Source organism: Tenrec ecaudatus, chromosome 16 (assembly GCF_050624435.1).
Source record: "Tenrec ecaudatus isolate mTenEca1 chromosome 16, mTenEca1.hap1, whole genome shotgun sequence".
In the NCBI taxonomy this organism is placed as follows: Eukaryota; Metazoa; Chordata; class Mammalia; order Afrosoricida; family Tenrecidae; genus Tenrec; species Tenrec ecaudatus.
The window spans coordinates 112,115,052-112,133,101 of record NC_134545.1 but is presented as its reverse complement, the minus strand read 5'-3'; the positions used below and the strand labels follow the sequence as shown (position 1 = coordinate 112,133,101).

At 62.2% G+C, this 18,050-nt stretch overlaps 1 protein-coding gene across 1 annotated transcript; it reads right to left on the bottom strand.

Moving 5' to 3' along the window:
- Positions 1 to 2,863: 2,863 nt before the first annotated feature.
- PWWP2B (PWWP domain containing 2B) lies at positions 2,864 to 16,303 on the bottom strand. The gene is made up of 3 exons (XM_075533487.1): positions 15,807 to 16,303; positions 9,525 to 11,106; positions 2,864 to 3,279 (listed from the first exon to the last, which is right to left on the bottom strand). The coding sequence occupies exons 1-2, from the start codon at positions 16,301 to 16,303 to the stop codon at positions 9,543 to 9,545; spliced, it is 2,061 nt and encodes a 686-aa protein (XP_075389602.1). The 3' UTR covers positions 2,864 to 3,279; positions 9,525 to 9,542.
- Between the last annotated feature and the right edge of the window lie 1,747 nt (positions 16,304 to 18,050).

Sequence of the window (18,050 nt, the reverse complement as noted above, 5' to 3'; positions counted from 1 at the left end):
CCAAAAGTGCCTTAAAAAAAAGTCCAGTATCTATGAACAACACCAGCACCCACAGGCTGTTCCAAGGGCCCTTCCCCAAAGTGACCTCTGACCAGTACTACCGGATGGATGGACAGAAAGACGTATGGGCAGTGCTTCTGTCAGCACGTGGCTAATGCAGGCCCCACGGCCGTCTCCACAGCGAGCCATGGCTGCAGGACCAGGTACACCTGTGGAAGATGCCTACAAGGAAGAGGACAGCTCACACACACACCACACAGAACATACACACTCACATGTACTCACATACTCACACCGAACACACACATGACACAGAACACACACACTCACATGCACTTACACACTCACATGAACACACTCACCCACAACACACACAAAACATACACACTCACACACAACACACCGAACACACACACACAGAACATACACACTCACATGTACTCACTCACACTGAACACACACTCACACACACGACACAGAACATACACACACTCACACAGAACTACATCCACACAGTACACACACACTCACACACAGAACACACACACACTCACATGCACTCACACATACACTCACACCGAACACACATACAACACACCCACACAGAGCACACACTCATACACAGCACACTACACAGAACATACACTCACATGCACTCACACATGCACTCACACACAGCACATACACTCACACAGAGCACACACTCACTCACACAGAACACACACAGAACATATACACACTGACACAGAACACAGAGAACACACACACAGAACATACACACTCACACCAAACACTCACACATACACTCACACCAAACACTCACACACAACACACAGTACACACACTCACAGAGCACACACTCACACAACACACACAGAACATACACCCACTAACACACACAGAACACACACACAGAACACACACACACACTATATACGCACACACAGTCGTCTCACATGGGACACAGAGTTATACCTGCAGATAGAGGGCACACACACGAATACAGAAACATGTTCATGTGCCCGCAGGAATGAATCCACACACGAATGCATGTGCACAAGCCACAAGTGTACACGACACGTGCCGCCCCTTGGGACCTCACTGGAAGGCCCCCAGAGCCCACCTACTCCTGCCTGGACCCCAGAACTCTGAACAAGGGGGCAGGGTGGGCGGGATAGACTGGCACAACCATCCATGCAGGAGGACCTCAGGGTGCCAGTAGCCTGTGGACGGTGGCTGGAAGAATGGTGCCTAGCCCATGACTGCTGTAGACCCCACCATCCTGGTTGGCCCCCGCCCCCAGGCCCCACCTGGCCCAGATGGGCCGGTCCTCAGAGGGAGGGTGAGATGGGCAAAGCAAGCATCAGGCCCTTGTCTTGTCCCTCCGTCCGTCAGCCCTTCCCTGTCCCTCTTGCCAGGGTGCTGCTGACCAGAGGGCTCTGGCCGGGGAAGGGCAGGACGTGGGCAAGGGAACCAGGATCACCTGTGCTCATGACTACCCAGACTGAGGTCTGCTGCTCTGTATATTTTTTTGGGGGTTTGATTCTCCCACCTCCTGCAGCCTGTGCTGTGCCCACTGGGGAGGGGTGTCAGTGTGGCTGTGCACCCCCAGGAGAGCACCTGGAGCAGACTGATGGATGTCAACAAAGCGGGAGGCCACCTCCAGGGCAGGGAGGTGGGATGGATCTCCAGGGTGGGGTTCTGTCTCCAGGGTACAGGGGTGCTTTCAGGCTATAGGGGTCACTTCCAGGGTAGGGGATATCTCCTGGATGGGAGGTTGTCTCGAGTGGGAGTCATGCCCAGTCTTTTTTGGGGAGGCTGTATCCAGCATAGGAGGGCCATCTCTAGAGGTAGGGGCTGGCTTCTGGGTAAGGGGGCCATCTCCAGGCTAAGGGGGCCATCCTGGATGGGGGGTATCTCTAGAGTGGGAAGCTATCTCCTGAGTAGGGGATTGTCTCCAGGCTGGGAGGGGCATATCTGGGCTGGGGGGCTACCTCCCATGGTGGGAGGCTGTCTGCAGGGCACCCAGATGTCAGCCCAGGATTCAGATGTGGGCCCAATACTGAGCCCTGGGGAGACAGCATCCCACAGGTGTGCAAGGTGCAAGCTAGCGTGAATGCAGATTGATGAGGACACAAGAGCAACGTGCAGCTTAACGAAGCCTTTGTCGGTGACAGGAAGCTGCTGCCCGCTCTCTGTCAGAGCCCTGGAGAGTGGTCTGAGGCTGTGCTGCCCTGCGCCACCCTGGCACAAGAGCATCCAGCCCAGGAGCGGGGCCGTGCATGTGGCCAGATAAGCATGCTGCCTCAGTTGGGACCCTCTCTGTCCTTCCTCCCAAGTAGACAGGCTTGTACATTTCTAGTTCCCTGGGGATCCCAGGAGCAGGCACCCACCCCAGACAAGACAAAGCAGATGCAGGAGCTGTCCAGGAGGCCCAGCCAGGAGTACTAGGCCAGGGAGCTCACACCCACCCCAGGGAGCTCACAGCAGGAGGACCAGGCCCAGAGGTTCAGGTTGCTCACAGCAGAGGATGGAGGAGGCAGGTGCAAGCCTCAGGGCCCTGGCACTAGAGTGGGTGGTGGTGGGGGTAGCCCCCAGGTTCTGGACCCCACCTCTGTCAGGCGGTGGGTGGGGGCGTGGTCGTATGGAGAGGCCATTGTATGTTTGTGGACCCAGCTCTGAGTTCAGCCTCACCCTCAGGGAGCAGGAGGAGGGGCCGTGGCTCCAACTGCGAGCTCCCCCACCTTGAGCCTGTCCCAACTCCACTTCCCAGATCCCCCCTGGAGACTCCACTCAGTGGACGGTTGGCAGAAACCCTGCCCGGAGGCTTCTCACTCACAGAGACACAGAAGGAGCCAAGGACTCGGCTTCCCTTTCGTTCCGATCTTTAAAGTGCGGTGGGTGGGCAGGGCTGCACAGCTTCAGGAGGCAGACCCCAAAGAGGGGCCTGGGCTGTTTGGCCTCGGCCAGGCTAAACAGCTGGGCGAGTGTGGGGCCTCTCTGCACCCCTCTGGAGGGCTCCCATGTGCTGCAACAGCAACAGTAGCAGTGGGCAGCAGCAACAGGCTGTGGGCAGCCCTGGGCCCTGCCCATTCACTGACCAAGAAGCTCAAGTCCAAGCTGCTGGGCAGAGGCTTTGGTGGGGGGGGGGGGTCACCACAGTGAGGACGCTGCTCCTCCAGGGTCCCTGCCAGCGAGCATGGTTTCCAGACGGGACAGGGAACGGCTGGGCACCCCAGGTGAAGGCTCCAGACCAGCCATATCCTTCGTGTTGGGCACCTGGGGGAAACAGGAAGGGCAGCTGTCATGGGGCCGGGCCAGGGGACATAGGCACCACCCACTCCCTCAGCACATCACAGCCTCCCCCCGCCATGGCCCCAACCCCCTGCATGACTAGAGGGTTCCCAGGGCAGTGATATTGGACCACTGACCCCCCAACCCCTGTCCAAGAGGAAGTAAGGCGCCTAGTGGTCAGCGTGGTACACAGGGTGCCCAGGGGCCTTCTCTTCTGGACCCTTCAGGTCCTACAGGTTGGGGCGGGGATGCCAGGTGCTGGCACACAGCTGCAGGAACCCCAGGTGCACGGACATGCCCTCTTCAGGGTACACTCCTCAGCCTGAGTCTGGGGCGGAGCCTGGACACCTGCCAGGGTACCCTGCTGACATGGGGTCTATCTTGAGGTGTGGGGTAACCTGGAAATCCTTCCCAGGCTAGTGGAGCCCAGGACTCCAGCCCTGCTTGCCAACCTCCCCCATTCCTCCCCTCACCTGTCACCCCCACTAAGCACTGTATGTCATCCTAGCTGCTCCCACAACCTCTGGTGCTTCTGTGGGTGGGGTACAGAGCTGGTCCTGAGTCAGCATCTCGCACAGGCCTCTCCCTGCCCCCCAAGCAGGGAAGGAGCCTCTAGCCACCATCAGAAGGCAGAAGGGCTGCTCTTGGCCTGGGCAGCACAGCCTAAGGACAGACAGTAGGCCCCTCCGGGAGACACACAAACCCAGACAGAGGAGGCACTGGAACCGGAGTCACTGCCAAAGACAGGTGGGCTGCCAGGCTGCCTGGAGCTGGGGGTGCAGAAGCTGCTGAGACCTCACCAGGTGCTTCCCATGAGGGGTGGGGGTGGAGACACACCAGCCATGGCCCAGCCTGGACACCAGCCGCTGGATCCCGGGGACCGGCCAGGAGGTAGCCATGATTTGAGGAAGCCCAAGCTGCCGTGTAGAGGATGAGACCCCACTCCAAGACCCACTCTCTGCTTCCGAGACCCCTGATAGCTGAGTGAGGCCAGGCACAGGCAGTCACTACCATGTTGCCAGCCCAGGCACCGATTACCTGCTGAGACCATGTGGAGCCCACGCGCCCTGAGGAGCCTACATCCATGTGGTGGGGACTCTCCACTCGGCGTGGCAGAGCCGTAGGAAACCAGACAAGCCCGAGTCTGGGAAGAGCTCCTCCGGAGTATCTGGCTGCAGGCAAGGAGAAGGCTAAGCTCCTGCCATCACCCACACAAAAGGGGACCTGCTCCCCGCAGAGCCTGTGAACACACAGGTGTGTGTGTGCAGGGAGGCCATGATCTGCATTGGCCACACAAACACCACCTTGGACAACGTCTAAATAAAGCAGGCTACTCAGGAACACGGTGCCTCCAGCACCCCAGTGTAAGGAGGATTGACCGCAGGGGGCCTGTGAAGCCTCACTGGCTGATGGGCAGCCAGATGCTGTGGGTGCGGCTGGCTGGGTCATCCCCAGGACCCAAGAGCCTCCCAGGCGGAAGCCTCACACATGTTTCTGGGACCTGCCTCTGGAACAGGGGACACACGGCCTTCTGATCTGGCCTCCCTCCGACTCTGGGAGGTGGGGCCTGTTTGCCCACGGCACAGTTCCCAGGACAACGATTACCCTTTGCCAAGAGAAACAGACCGTAACGCTGGGCACTGGCCCTCTGCGCCCAGCCGCCTCCTGACCACCGGGGCACGGCCTTCCAGCTCCTCACGATGGCCCCCCACAGCCACCAGGGAGGCAGCCACAAGCTGCCAGTCCAGAGGGTGTGGGCAGCAGGAGGGCAACGTGGCCACCATGTGCAGCAGGGCAGGGAGGGCTCTGCAGACAGCAGTCAGAGACGACCCACTCCGACAGGCCAGGTGCTCAGCTCAGGTGTCACTCAGACCCCATACTGCACAGGCTGGGGCTCCCACAGAAGCCCCAGACAGATGAGCGCCTGAGTGTCCCTCCCAAGGTAGCTGTTGCTCCACTCCCCGCCTGGCCACCCCACCCAGGAAGGGTGGCTGCCTGCACATGCGCTGTGGTCCCTAGGGAGGCGGGGGAGGGCTGAAGTAGGCAGTCCACTGTCTCAGTCATGCAGTCTCGCCCCAGCCCTGGGTTGGGCCCACTCTTACCAAGGGGGTCTCAACTCTGGGTCCCTAAGAAAATGCTGAGCACACATGTGTGCGTGTGGGTGAGTACAGGTGTGTCTGCATTGGAGTGTATACACATGAACACATATGAGCATGCACACAGGTTAGCATGCATGCAGGTCTGTGCTCACAGGTGCTGGTTCCATGTGTCTGCTGTGTGCATATGTACACATTCATAGGTATGTGTATGTGCATTTGTGTGAATGAGGTACACGCGTATCAGTGTGAACACACGTGGGTGTGTGCGTGCATATATGTGGGTGAGTATGCATGTGTGTGGGGTCCATTTGCATGTGCGTGAGGGTTGTGTACATGGGAGGGCGTGTGTGCATGCAGGTCACCTTCACATGGACACTAGCCAGTGGGCAGAAGCCAGGCACCGTGGAGCTGGGGGCCCTGCTCTGCCCAGACCCCTAAGATGGGTGAAATCAAAAGATGACCTGGCCTAGAGCCCAGGCCGGCTATCCACACCAGTGGGGCATCCTGTCGGCATGTCCCCTGCCTGATACAGCATCCCTTCCAATGGCTGCATACATGCTGTGGCCAGCACAGAGGCTGCCAGGGCAGGGCACTGCTGGTCCCGCCCATTCAGCCAGGAAAAGTGGACGGGGCTCCAATCAAAGGAAACCACTTCCCTGCCCCCACTGGCCCCGGGCCACACACAGGCAATGCATGGAGGCTGGCGAGGCCTGGGGCTTCTCAAGTGTCCACGAAGCATAGGTGCCCTACCTCAGCCCGCAAATCCCCCACCCCCCAAGGAAGTACTGCACCAGCAGGCAGAGGCTGCGTCCTCCCTCCCCTCAGAGCCCGCACTGGACACTCTGAGCTTCTGGATCCAGAGTCCAGCCAGCGTCTCAGAAACCTGGCTGAAGGAATTCTGTGCTGGTCAGGGTGGTGGGTACTGGCCAGACTAAGGCTCGGACTCACCTCTCTCTGTCACCCTCCATCCCAGACCACCCTCAACCATGGCTGAAACCCTGTCCAGAGCACGGCCACCTGCAGCCCCAGAGCCCTGCTCTACCTGTTGCCCAGAAAGGCCCTGAGCCCCTGAGAACTGCCCACTTGGGAGGGTCTGTGCCACCTGCCATCATGCCGCAGAACATGTGCCGCAGTGCCTGAGATGGGCAGCTCCAGTCAGTTGTGCCGGCACAGCCGCACAGCAGGCCCTTCCAAGGGGAGTCTTACAAAGGGGAGAAGAGACACACGCATGGAAGGACACCAGATTTCCGGCGCAGCCTCAGTGCTTGGAAAGAACCTGTCAGACTCCACGGTGGCCCCCTACCCCCAGCTAGCAGCCAAGGAACGCCTGGTCTGTACAGCGGTGGCGTTAGGGCCCTGGGAGTGACACCAGCAAAAGGCTCCACCCAAGGCTCTGCCTACCTCTCCTGAGGTGCCTCCTCACCCCCCACACAGACCAGTCCAAGTCAGTGGACGCCCGGGGGCTGGGGAGAAAGGTTTGGAGAGGAGGAGGAAGGAGGAAGCGAGGCTCTTCCTGGGGGTGGGGTCTCCCAGCCTGGAAGGAGCAGGTGGGTGGGGGCAGTCAGAGAAGTCCCCTGTCCCAGGTTCCGATCCCCCACCTTGTGTCTCCCACCTCGTGTCCCCCACAAGGACCAGAGAGACAACAAGAGAACTGCTGGATTAAGGGGTGGGACAGGGCCGAGTCCACAGGCAGCAAGCATGGGAGACAGGCCTTGCTCCCTCCTGGAACAAGCCGGGTTGTTAGGCTCCCCGGGGCTGGCTGTGGAAGCTTCCCCAGAACCCAGCCTCTCAGCTTGGGGGGGGAGGGGTGGGAAAGCCAGCTCGGGCACCCTGCTCAGGGGCTCTTTCCAGGAGGGAACCCAGGCCCGAGTCAGCACAGGCTCCCCGGACACCCAATATTGGCCAGCTCTCCCACCCTCCACGAGACCATCACTAATCCCACGTGCCAGGGGTTGAGAGCCTCAGAGGTGGCCTTCCCAGAGCCCCTGAACACGCCTCATCTTCGGGGGGGGGGGGGGATGGGGAAGGTAGAAGCTCTGAAGCAGTGTGGCCTCCCCACTACCACCAGGCCATTGACCAGGACCCGGGGCAGCAGCAAGGCTCAAGACAGGCCACTCCCCAACCATCCGGCTGACTGAGTAGCCCTGGGCAGCCCCTGGCTGCCCTAAGCCCTGTCCTCTGGGAGGCCTGGCGCAGACCTGTGCATGAGGGTGAGGGATTGCCGAGACGGTGCACGGGTTTCACACCTGTGAAATAGCCTACCTTTGGGAAACGGCAGGCAGGTCAGCATCTCAGGGAAGGTGCAGCCTGACACCTGCCCCCGAACCCCCCAGACGACCCCCCAGAGGCACCGTGGTGCCCCTGTGTGCCAGCAGGGGGGGCACCTGTCCTTGTCACCTCCAGCCCCCCACCAGCCCGGCTGGGCCTCCTCCCATGGCAGCCCTAGGAGGGCAGTCTCCACCCAGCTCTCTGCCAAAGAGCAAGCACATCACCACCCACCCAGCTCTGCTGGCTAAAGGCCAGCGCTCACTGCGGGAGCCCAGTCCCACCCCCTGGGCTGCCCAAGCCTCGCCCAGCACCAGAGGCTGCCAGACTGCAGCCCAGCCATGGCCACCGCCCTCCGGGCTGGATTCAAACCCGCTGGGTGAGATTCCCCATGTCCCGGTGCATAGCCCGCCCCAAAGCGCCAGCTGCACGGCCCCTGGGCAGCTGTCTGGACCTGTCACACCAGATCTTGCCGCCCTGCAGCTTTCTGGCTGCCCAGAGCCCCCAAGACCCAGGCCGGCACTCAGAGATGCAGCACTGGCCAGGGTCCCAGCAGCAGGGGACCAGGCAGAGCAGAGACGCGCTCTGGGAGGACAGGCTGATACCAAGGACAAGGCCCAGTGTGGCCACCAGGGCCCTGGCCTTGTTCTTTGCCCCGCCCACGTCCCCTCCCTTCTGAGAGGGCCTCACTGGGACCTCCACACTGGCTGGGCGCCTGGCCCAGAGGGAAGCCAGCAGGGTGTAGCTACAGCCAGGCAGCAGGGACACAGGCCTCCCCAAGTGCCGGGCAGTAGCCCAGATGGTGCCTACCTCACCCACCGACCCCAAGGCCAGGGAACACGGCAGACATTCCCCCCCAAAAGTCAGTGGCTGGAGGCCTGGTCACCAGGCACTGAAAGAGCTGGGGGTGACAAGGTCACTCGAAGGTCATCAGGGCCTGTGCAGAAGCCCAGTTCAGCCTCTCCTTTTTGGGAGGTGGGTGGGGACAGGACCACAGAAGCTGCTCCTCTAGTCCCCTGCCCCAGGTGGTCAGGGCTCCCTCGGACCAGCTAGAGGGAAGGGGGCTCAGCCCTGGACAGTGTGGCTCCCAAGGGCCACCTCTAAGGCCAGTGCCCAGCACCTGCCCACTGGCTTCCTGGTCTCCTCAGCAGGGGCGTTCCCGGTCTGTGGGGTGCAGATGAGAGCTGGAGGGTCAGCTCAACTTCCAGGCTGAGAGGTGGGGGCCAATATGAGGCCAGGGGACAGAGCAGCCCCCACCCCCTCACCGAGAACCTGGGCCTTCCAGCTAGGACGGGTTCGCTCAGGAGTCCTGGCACGTTCAAAACCACCAGGGCTGATGGCAGCAGGGCCTGCTCTGTCTGCATGGCCCAGGGGCGGGTCCACCTCCCCTACGCCACCACCCTGCAGTCCTGGTCTGAAGGCACAGCCTGCAGCAGAGGGCTGCAGGGAGAGGAGGGAGCTCTGAGCCAGGCCAGGAAGCTGAGCTCCTGTGCTCTCTCACTCAGACCCACCCAGTTGGCTCCTGCTCCCAGTTGTCAGAGGTATTCAGCAGGGGCTCACCAGGCCTTTCTCCCTGGTCCCTCTGGGTGGACGTGAACAGTTACCCAAGCAGTGAAGAATGACATGAAGGACTAGCTGTGTTCTCTGAGGCCGCAGCTCTGGAGGGACCCCCTGGCCCACTCAACCTCACCCAGCTGGCTGCAATGCCGTGGGAAGCCCCCTCTTCTCTGGGCTGGGCCCATCCCCTTGCTCCTACCACCCCCCAGGCCTGAGGGGCACCAGGGTGGAGCACTGACAGGGGAGGGAACTGCCCCCATCACTCACCTGGTCTGAGAACCCCCCCCATACACACACAGACACACTCACCTGGTTGGGGAGGCGGAGTTATGTGTCAGAGTGGGTGAGGAGTTCCCTGATCTCGGGGGCCACGAGCCGTGCCGCATGTACGGCCTCGGTGATAGCTTTCCGGTACACCCCCTTCTTCTTCCGGTTGAACCTCAGTTTGAAGAACTCAGAGAAAGGGGCCAGTTTGGATAGGGACAAGAAGGACGTCGTCGGAGAAGCGAACCAGGAGACTTTGGCTTCTCGCCAAGCAGGCTGCCCGTGCCTGTGGCTCAGGCTGATGTCGAGGATGCGGGCTGGCCACCAGGGGAAGCCGTGGATCTTCCCCCACACGATGTCCCCCACGGCCACGGTCCTGCCGTCCTCTGTCACACACTGGGAGACGCTCTGCGTGTGCAGCCTCACCGTCAGCGGGGGGACCGTGGGCCGGGTGCTTTCCGAGGAGGACGGCAGGGGCGTGAGCACCCGGGGGCCTGCCGACGGGGCCTCAGAGCCGGATGGCTTGGACTCCTCCAGGCTGTCGCTGCTGCAGCTGGACTCGCTGGCCGAATCGGCCTTCCTGGGCGGGTAGCTGACCAGAAGGGCCAGGCCACCCTGCCTGCACTCTCTGTGAGGAAACGGCTGGAAGGCGTCCTCCTCACCAGAACTCCCAGAAGATGTGTCCCCCAGGCTGTGGTGGGAAGAGCCGTTGGCCAAGAGTTGGGGGGGGCTGGCTGGGTGGCCATTCAAAGGTCCCACCAGTTCGGCCCTGTACACAGGCTCCTGCTCGCCTGAGGCCAGGCGGCCTGGCTTCAGGCGGATCTTTGGAGGGGGTGCTTCCAGGCTGGGGGCTGCCGCTGGCCGAGTCAGCTTCAGCTTGGGGATGGCAGCCACGGGGCCCCCAGGTGGCCTGGGCTCAGCATCTTGGGCCTCCAGGTCCTGGCTGCCCCCCAGCGGCCGCTGCCCGGGGCAGAAGGGCTCCAGGGAGCCATGCACTCGGGAGGGGATCTTGACCACCTCTCCAGTACCCTGGGGCGTGCTATAGGAGATGGTGATGACCGGGCTGCGAGGGACGGGTTCCCCAGGCCTCCGCTCCTCCCGCTTGCTCCTCCTGGCCGGAACAGCGGGTTTCCGTGGCTCGTGGTCGGGGTCACTGTCCAGTGTCCTACTTGGTGCCGAGGGGGCGGCCGGCTGGCCAGACGGGGCCTGCTGGGGGCTCAGGGTACGCTGGCACTTCTCACAGAGGACACGGCGGGGCCGCAGGCGGATGGTGCTGAGGATGAGCCGGCCGGGAGCCCGGTTCCGGGACAGGCGCCTTCGAGTCCGGTTGATGGTTCTGGGTGGGGGCTGCGGCACCCACTGGCCATATGTGTGCCTCAGCCAGAGGGGGTGGGGGAAGGGGGCCCCTTCAAAGTAGGGGGGGTGGGGGGGCAGGCTCCCAGCGAGTGGTGCCACCAGAGAAGGGGCCGGCTGGAGGGGGCCATCCCCATTGCAGGGAGGCGGGGAGTCCTCCAGCGGTGTGGCTTCTCTGGCCCCCTCCTCAGGGGCCCAGACATGGCAGCCGCTGGCCGGTGGTTCCTGAGCCTTGGGCAGCAGAGCCGTCGGGGGCAGGCCCCAGAGGCCAGACCTGGGGATGGTCAGAAACAGAGACTTAGGGCCAGAGCGTAGCTTGCCTATTTCCCTCCTTCAATCCCCTCTGGGCTGGCTGAGGGGTGGGGGCATGCTCGCAGAAGTTCTGGGCTTTTAAGCAAATGCGCACACAGCACACACACTCTCTCTCTCTCCACCCCCACCCCCGTGTGTGTGTGTGTGTGTGTGTGTGTGTGAGAGAGAGAGAGAGAGAGAGAGAGAGAGAGAGAGAGAGAGAGAGAGAGAGAGAGAGAGAGAGAGAGATTGAGAGATTGAGAGATTGAGAGATTGATTCCTGGCAAATGCATGTACTCTATAGTTAGGTGACAAGCTCTGAGACTGCTCCCTTGCCTAAAAGAGGCAAGGAGTGTTCTGGGTCTGGGGCCTTGGTGACTGTGGGGACATAGCTGGCAGCAGGAGGGCTCCTAGGACTCAAGACCTCCAATCCAGGCAAGAGGTCCTGACCAGCCCGGAGTGGGGAGACTGGAAAGTGGAGCCTGGACCAGACTCTAGACGACATCCCCCCACCCCTTCAGCTATGTTCAGGGCCCTCCCACCAGGTGCCCAGGGCCCCTTGCTCGTCCCTTCTGAGGAAGGATCCCGGGGGCTGGGAAGATACCTGTGTGGGGACTTCAGCAGGCCTCTGTCCCTACCCAGGGACTGACTGATCACTGTGAGTGTGGGGTGGGGGTGGGGTGGGGAGTGGGGTATGTGTGGAAGGGGTACATTTGGCTAAGGATAGAGGCTGGCCTGGGGGTGGCATGAATGCATCCAATCCCCAGCCCCAGGGGCCCCTACGTAAATCACCCCTCAGGTTTGCTCGGAAGCTCCCATTCCCGCAGGGTGCCCTGAGGGGATCCCAGAAGCCTCGGAATTGCCCCCCAGGGCCTCACCCAACTCCTGTGATCAGTGGGAGTGGGTGCCAAGCCCAAGGCCCCTTCTCTCCAAAGGGCCCACACTAAGGCCACAGGGGGGGTGGCACCCCAGGCTCACCTGAGCCAGGTAAAGACCCCCAGGGGTAGTTACAATGAAGGCTGGCGCTTCGATTTACAAGGTGTGGTCCTCTGCCTTTCGAGATCTGTCCCCAGAGCTGGGGCACCATCTGCATTCTGACCAAGTGTCCCCCAGACCCTCAAGATGCACCAGGAAAATACCCAGGGCCCTTGGCACCGCCCTCACCCGCCCCGCCCCCGCCTGGGATGCCTTCAAGCCTTAGTGAAGTGTCTTAATTTTTAAGACTGCTTCAGCTAAACACAGTTATTTTTAAGTCCAAAAATAGACTTTCAGCACCACTGACATTTGGGGCTGGAGGATCTTCTGTGGGGTGCTAAGCAGCCCTGAGGCCCAAGCCACTCAGTGCCACCATCGCCCCTTTGCCTGACAGCCAGGACTGCTCTGCACAGACCCCACTGGGTGAAGGGAGCGGGCAAGAATGGCTCAGGACTAAGAGTCACTGTCTTACCTTTACAACCTGCTCCCCCCCTACCCCGACCCCAGGACTCTCAGATGTAGGAACCCCAGGGTGGGGGTGGGGCACAGGGGAGGGTGGACTCAGGCAGTGCTGGAGTAGGGGAAGCTACTGGGCAGGACGGGAGAGGATGCATCTGTGAGAACCCACAGGCCCCTGCTCCCCAGGGCTGCACCAGGGGGTGTCTGTCGACCAGAGTCCATGCAGGGCCTTCCACTGTAGCAAATAGCCCCTGGGTACAAGATGTTCGCAACTGCAGGGCTGGGGCACCAATGGGCAGTGCCATGCTTCAACAATGCTCCCCAGTCTGTTTTTGAAGAACACACTAGCTGGGAAAGGTGTCGAATTCTGCACCTTCCTCTCCTAGTTTAGTCAGAGAGCTGAAAGTTAGGGTGAGTTTTTCTGCCTTTTCCATTTCCAAATCTCTTCTCCTACTTCCTGGGCTCCACCTTGAGCCTAGGGCTAGAGAGGGCAGGGTGGGGGGTGATCGGAAGACTCTCCCTTACGGAAATTGCACTGCGGTGAGGCCAGGCAGGGCCTGAGCCTGTCTGACTGCCCCCATGCCCCAAGGCATCGGCCAGGGCTTAGCCAGCCAGCCTAGTTTGGGGTGGGGGTGGGGGTGTGGGTGCAGTACAGCCTAGCCTCATATGGCTGAGTCCTTCCAGATCCTGAGTCCCCCAGTCCTACCCCACACCAGCACCAACCCTGAAGAAGCTTGACCCCCTATGCCCCAATGGCAGACAGCGTAGGCAGCTGGGGTGGGGGCAGGGTCCTTGAGTCTGAAATAACACTGAGGGACATGCTCATCTCACCCAGGCAAAGGGGAATCTCTGGCCTGCCCAGCACAGCACCCTGAGGCTGCTGCTGCTGCCACTGGGTGAAGGGTGGGGGTGGGAGAGGGGGAGGAGCTATCCACCCAGGCGGGCGTCTGAGGGCTTTCTGGGTTACCAGGCACCTGGCTGGCTCCACACCAGGCAGGGCCTCTGGTCAGGTGGTCATGCCTCGGGCAGGGGTGCTGCTCAGCAGGCCAGCACACTAGGCCTCAGGAAGCTCCAGGGAACAGAGGACCAAGCCAGGCCCAGGTGGGAGCCCACACCACTCCCTCAGGCCTGCTCAGGGCCCCCCTGTTCTCACTGAGCAGCCTTGGAGTGGGCTGGAGTCAGGGTGGGAAGAAGACAAGTGGGAGACCCTGTGGCAAGGGCTGACTCCCAGACCCGGACTTTCCTCTGGAGGGCCATAAAACCTTGCCTCTGGAGGAAAGGCTCAGTAAAAAGCTGAGGCAGGATGGGGCTCTGGGAGGCTGGAAGATTGGAGCCAAGAGAAGTCCCACCCTCAAGGATTCAGGCAGCCAGGGTCCCCAAGGACACAAACCTGGGTGAGGGGTGAACACAAATTGCCCGCATACACTGGCCTCCCACGGGTGTGTCTGCCCATGCAGGAGGGGCCCTGCAGCCCCAGAGACGGCCAGAGCCTACTGGGCCCACTCTGGTCATGCAGACCCAGGTCTTGAGGCCACTGTGGTCAATGGCAGCCATCTGTCCCCCTGGGGTCCAACGCCTCCTCCAGCTGGGACAGACATGGCAAGGGTGTCCCCAGCCCAGTTATACTTTCCGAGTGGCCACAGGCTGGACCAGGGCACTCTGCAGAGAAGAGAAGGCCTGGCCGGTCCACCTCTACCCAGGGGATTAGGGCCCACCACTTGATAGGGATGCCCAGGTGAGACACCAGCATGGTCCCCTGACTCTCGGGCACACCCCAAGTCATTTGAGGCCGTGCCTGTACCCTGTGGAGCCAGTGGCCTCAGATAGGTGGGGCCCAGGGATGGAGGTAGGGTGTGAGGCAGGCTCATGGTTGTACCTGAGCACCACAGCCAATGGAGGTGTGATTCAAGCCACATGCAGGCTTGAGACTCGATCCAAGTATGACCAGGCCAGAGCCAGGGGCAGGGCTCAGTCTCAACATATCCATTGAGGCATCTGCTCAGAGCCTTGTCTTCTCTGCCAACAGGGCACAGCAGGACCAAAGCCACTTCCCAAACCAGCCTGGCAGTACACACTGGGCCAACTGTCGGCACAGACTGGGCACATGGTAGCAAGCCTCCGTGCCTGATGGCTAGTTCCTCGGGAACAGGCAGTGACGAGGTCTGCCATGACTGGGAAGCAGCTCTGGAGGCGGGTGGACATGAGTCTGAAGCTCTGCCACCAACACGCTGCCCATACCCAGGGCAAGGTGGACCACCAGGCCAGGATCAGGGACACCTTTGCCACCCAGGTCACGGGTCTCCTGTTCTGGGTCCTGTCAACAAACACTGTCACACCAGCTCTGTGCCTTTTGATACCGGGGTCGTGGAACGGACTTGGGGGTAGCAGCAGCAGAAGGGGTGCCTGAGGAGTCTAAGAGGCTGACAGGGCCAGGTTCACCCAGCTCCTCCACAAGGTCACCCACAGGGTCAGGTGCAGGCAGAGGCCCAGTGGGCTGCACCCTAGAGGCCCTGATCCAGCCCTGGGAGCAGCTCCGGTTACGGCAGACTGTGGTCACCACAGGGCAGCCACCCACCAGTCAGGGCGCCCAGCCAGGCCCAAGTCTGCTCCTGGGGAGCCCAGCACCCCTCATCCCAAGAGCAGGCACATGGCTGACCACCCGGCCAGCCTCAGCCCTGTCCAACTAGGACCGGGAGGCGGGGCGTAGGTGGGTGGGGGCCAAACACCCAATTGCCAAGCCCTCTGCTGCCAAGTATCTTCTGGGGTCACCACTGCCACCACTGTTACGGGGTGGGGGCAATATGCTAAGTCACATGACTTGTGTCTAAATGGCTCCTGTCCCATTTGAGGAGATAATGTCATGGGGTACCATAGGAGGCCACCCCCCTGACAGCAGGGTGAGCAAGGAGGGAAGGCACTCCTCCGGAAGGTCCGGCAGGGCTGGGACATTAGCGAGTGATTAATGCCTAATCATTTATCCCTGCGACAGCTCATTACCACGTGACCCGTATCCAGGCGACTCAGCTCTCCCCGCCACTGCAGCGCACAGGTGCGGGAGGGGGCTGGGCAAGCTGCCCCAAACCTCAGCGCGCGCCGGCCGCCCGCCGCCGGAAGCGGTCCTGTAACTCGCCGCTGCGGGGCGTCACACCCCTCGCCCCCAACGCCGGGCGCCCTGCAGCCTGGGTGGGACCCTCAGCCACTTCTCCAAGCCCCGCGGGGTACCGTGGCGTGAGACGTCTTCACTCCCACTTGGACGCAAGTGGCCGGCGACGGCCCGCGCGCTTCCGGCCGCCGACCCCAGGGGCTCTCCGGCGGGCGCGCTTCTGGGAACGGCCGGATTCCACTGTGCGCCCAACAAAGAAAAGCGCGCTAATCCCCGCAGGTGTGCGGAGTTGGGGCGCGCGGCGGCACGCGGCGGCCGGGCGTAGGCGCCCCGGCTCACGCCCCCAGCCCCGCCCGCCACCACTCTCGCCGCGCCCGGCGCCAGTTCGCCCTCCGCGCAAAGTCGCGCCCACTTGCTCGGCCACTTGGGCCCCCAGGGGCGGCTGCGCTCTCGGGCGCGCCCGGAAGCGCAGAGGGGGCGGAGAACGGGGGCCGCGGGGGTGGGGGGGGGCGGCTGACCTGTGCGTGCAGTCTAGTAGGACCCCGGTGAAGCGGCGCTCGCCGCAGCTCCAGCTGACCACCAGCGCGCCCGGGGCCGCGCGCTCCACCAGCACCGGCAGCCGGCAGCCTGCGCGCAGCTCCATGCTCCGCCGCCTCCCGGCCTGCGCGCCCCGCCCGCCGCCGCCGGGTCAGCCCCGCGCGTGACGCCGCCGGGCGGCCGGCCTGACGTCACAGCGCTCTCGGCCGGCTCGGCCGGAGCTGGGGCGGCCGAGGCGCCACCGAGCCCCGCCGGGCTGGGCCTGTGTGCCACCAACTCCGCCCTGGGCGCCCGGGAGGGACAACCCCCGAGAACCCGGAGCCCAACGGCGGCCCAGGACACTCTCCTGGCGCCCTTGCCTCTTGGTCCTTCTTTGGGGCACGCCTGTCCTTCCCTTGACAGGGGACCCCCTCTACCACGCCCCCCCCGGGGGGGGGGCGTTTTCTGTCTGCGCAGGGCCCGCCGCATGGGTGTCCAGGTCCGGCAGCGCCCCCGCATTGGGCGCTGGTGGCTCCCAGGCACTACCAGGAGGAATTTCTGGGGGCCAGAGGGCTGCCTGCTCTGACCTCCACATAGCCATGGTGTGGCCAGCACTAGGGGTGGGCTGCGGGCAGAGAAGCGCACACCAGCACCTCCAGGAATCATTGAGCTGTGCCTGAACTGGCCAGGGAACCTCCTGCCTCTCCTGAGCTGGGCTCCCTGCGACAGCTGTCGTGATGAGTGAATGAGGGCAGACTCCATCTAGAGCCCCAACACCCTCAGTTGGTGAAATTCCCCACTTCCCGAAGTCCTCGCATGTCCCTCCTGACCCTAATGCCCCATAGGCTCCCCTGCCCGGCCCCTTTAAGCTCCAGTCAACTAGCCCAGCAGCCTGGTGGCAGGGTTGTCCTGACAACCTGATGCTGCCGCCCTGCCTGGCCCTGAACAGCACCATGGCCACCGCCCAGAGTCTCAAGGCCTGGGCCACCAGACCCTGGTCTGAGCGGCAGCAGTGTGCAGAGTCTGTGACCCGGGATAAAGACCAGGACCTCTGGGCAGTCATCAGTCTGTGGAACAGAACGGGTGGGGTCCCTCTGTCTTGCCCTGCCGGGCCTGCCCGACCAGCACCTAGGATCTGGCCGTGGCTGATTGTAAAGCTTATGTACCCAGTAGGGACCCCTCCCTACCTGTCCCAGGAGACTTTGTGGAGCGTAAGTGGCCATGGACACAGTCAGGGTTGCCACCAGTTAAGCACTTTTACCTGAGGACAGGTGACAGGCGAGACTCTGGGTAGCAGGCAGACCAGTGCTCTCCCAGACTGGGTGTTAACCTGGGCAGGGGCTGTCAGTTGATGGGATCCTTCCAAGCCAGGCATTCATGGGCACAGGGCTGAGAAGGACCCATTTGCTGGGTGGGGAGGGGGCTTCTCAGCAAGACCTAAGCGACGACCTTTCACCAGCTGGAGCAGCAACTTGGGGAGGTGGCAGGTGTAAGCTGGATAAGGGCACCCCCGTGCCAGATCCTGACATCTCAAGCCCCAGCCTGCAGCTCCTACCATTTCACGGGTACAGAGGCAAGCAGTGGGGGCCATCAGACCCCCAATCCCCATCTCTGCAATCCCCACATGAGGTGAGCTGTTTAAGAGTGAACTTGGAACCACTATCAAGGCCCGCCATCACCAGGGTAGCCCGTCGTGGCCTCCATCTCGCCTCCTGGGCACCTCTGAATGCCAGAGAAGGGCACCACCTGTAGGCTTTCTGCTGCTGGTCTGCTGGGATGGATGCCAGGCTTTTCCTCTGAGGTGCACCTGTGCTACCCACCTTTCTGTTTGTGCCAGGCCTTTCTGACCGGGTCGAGGATGAAGCCTACATGGT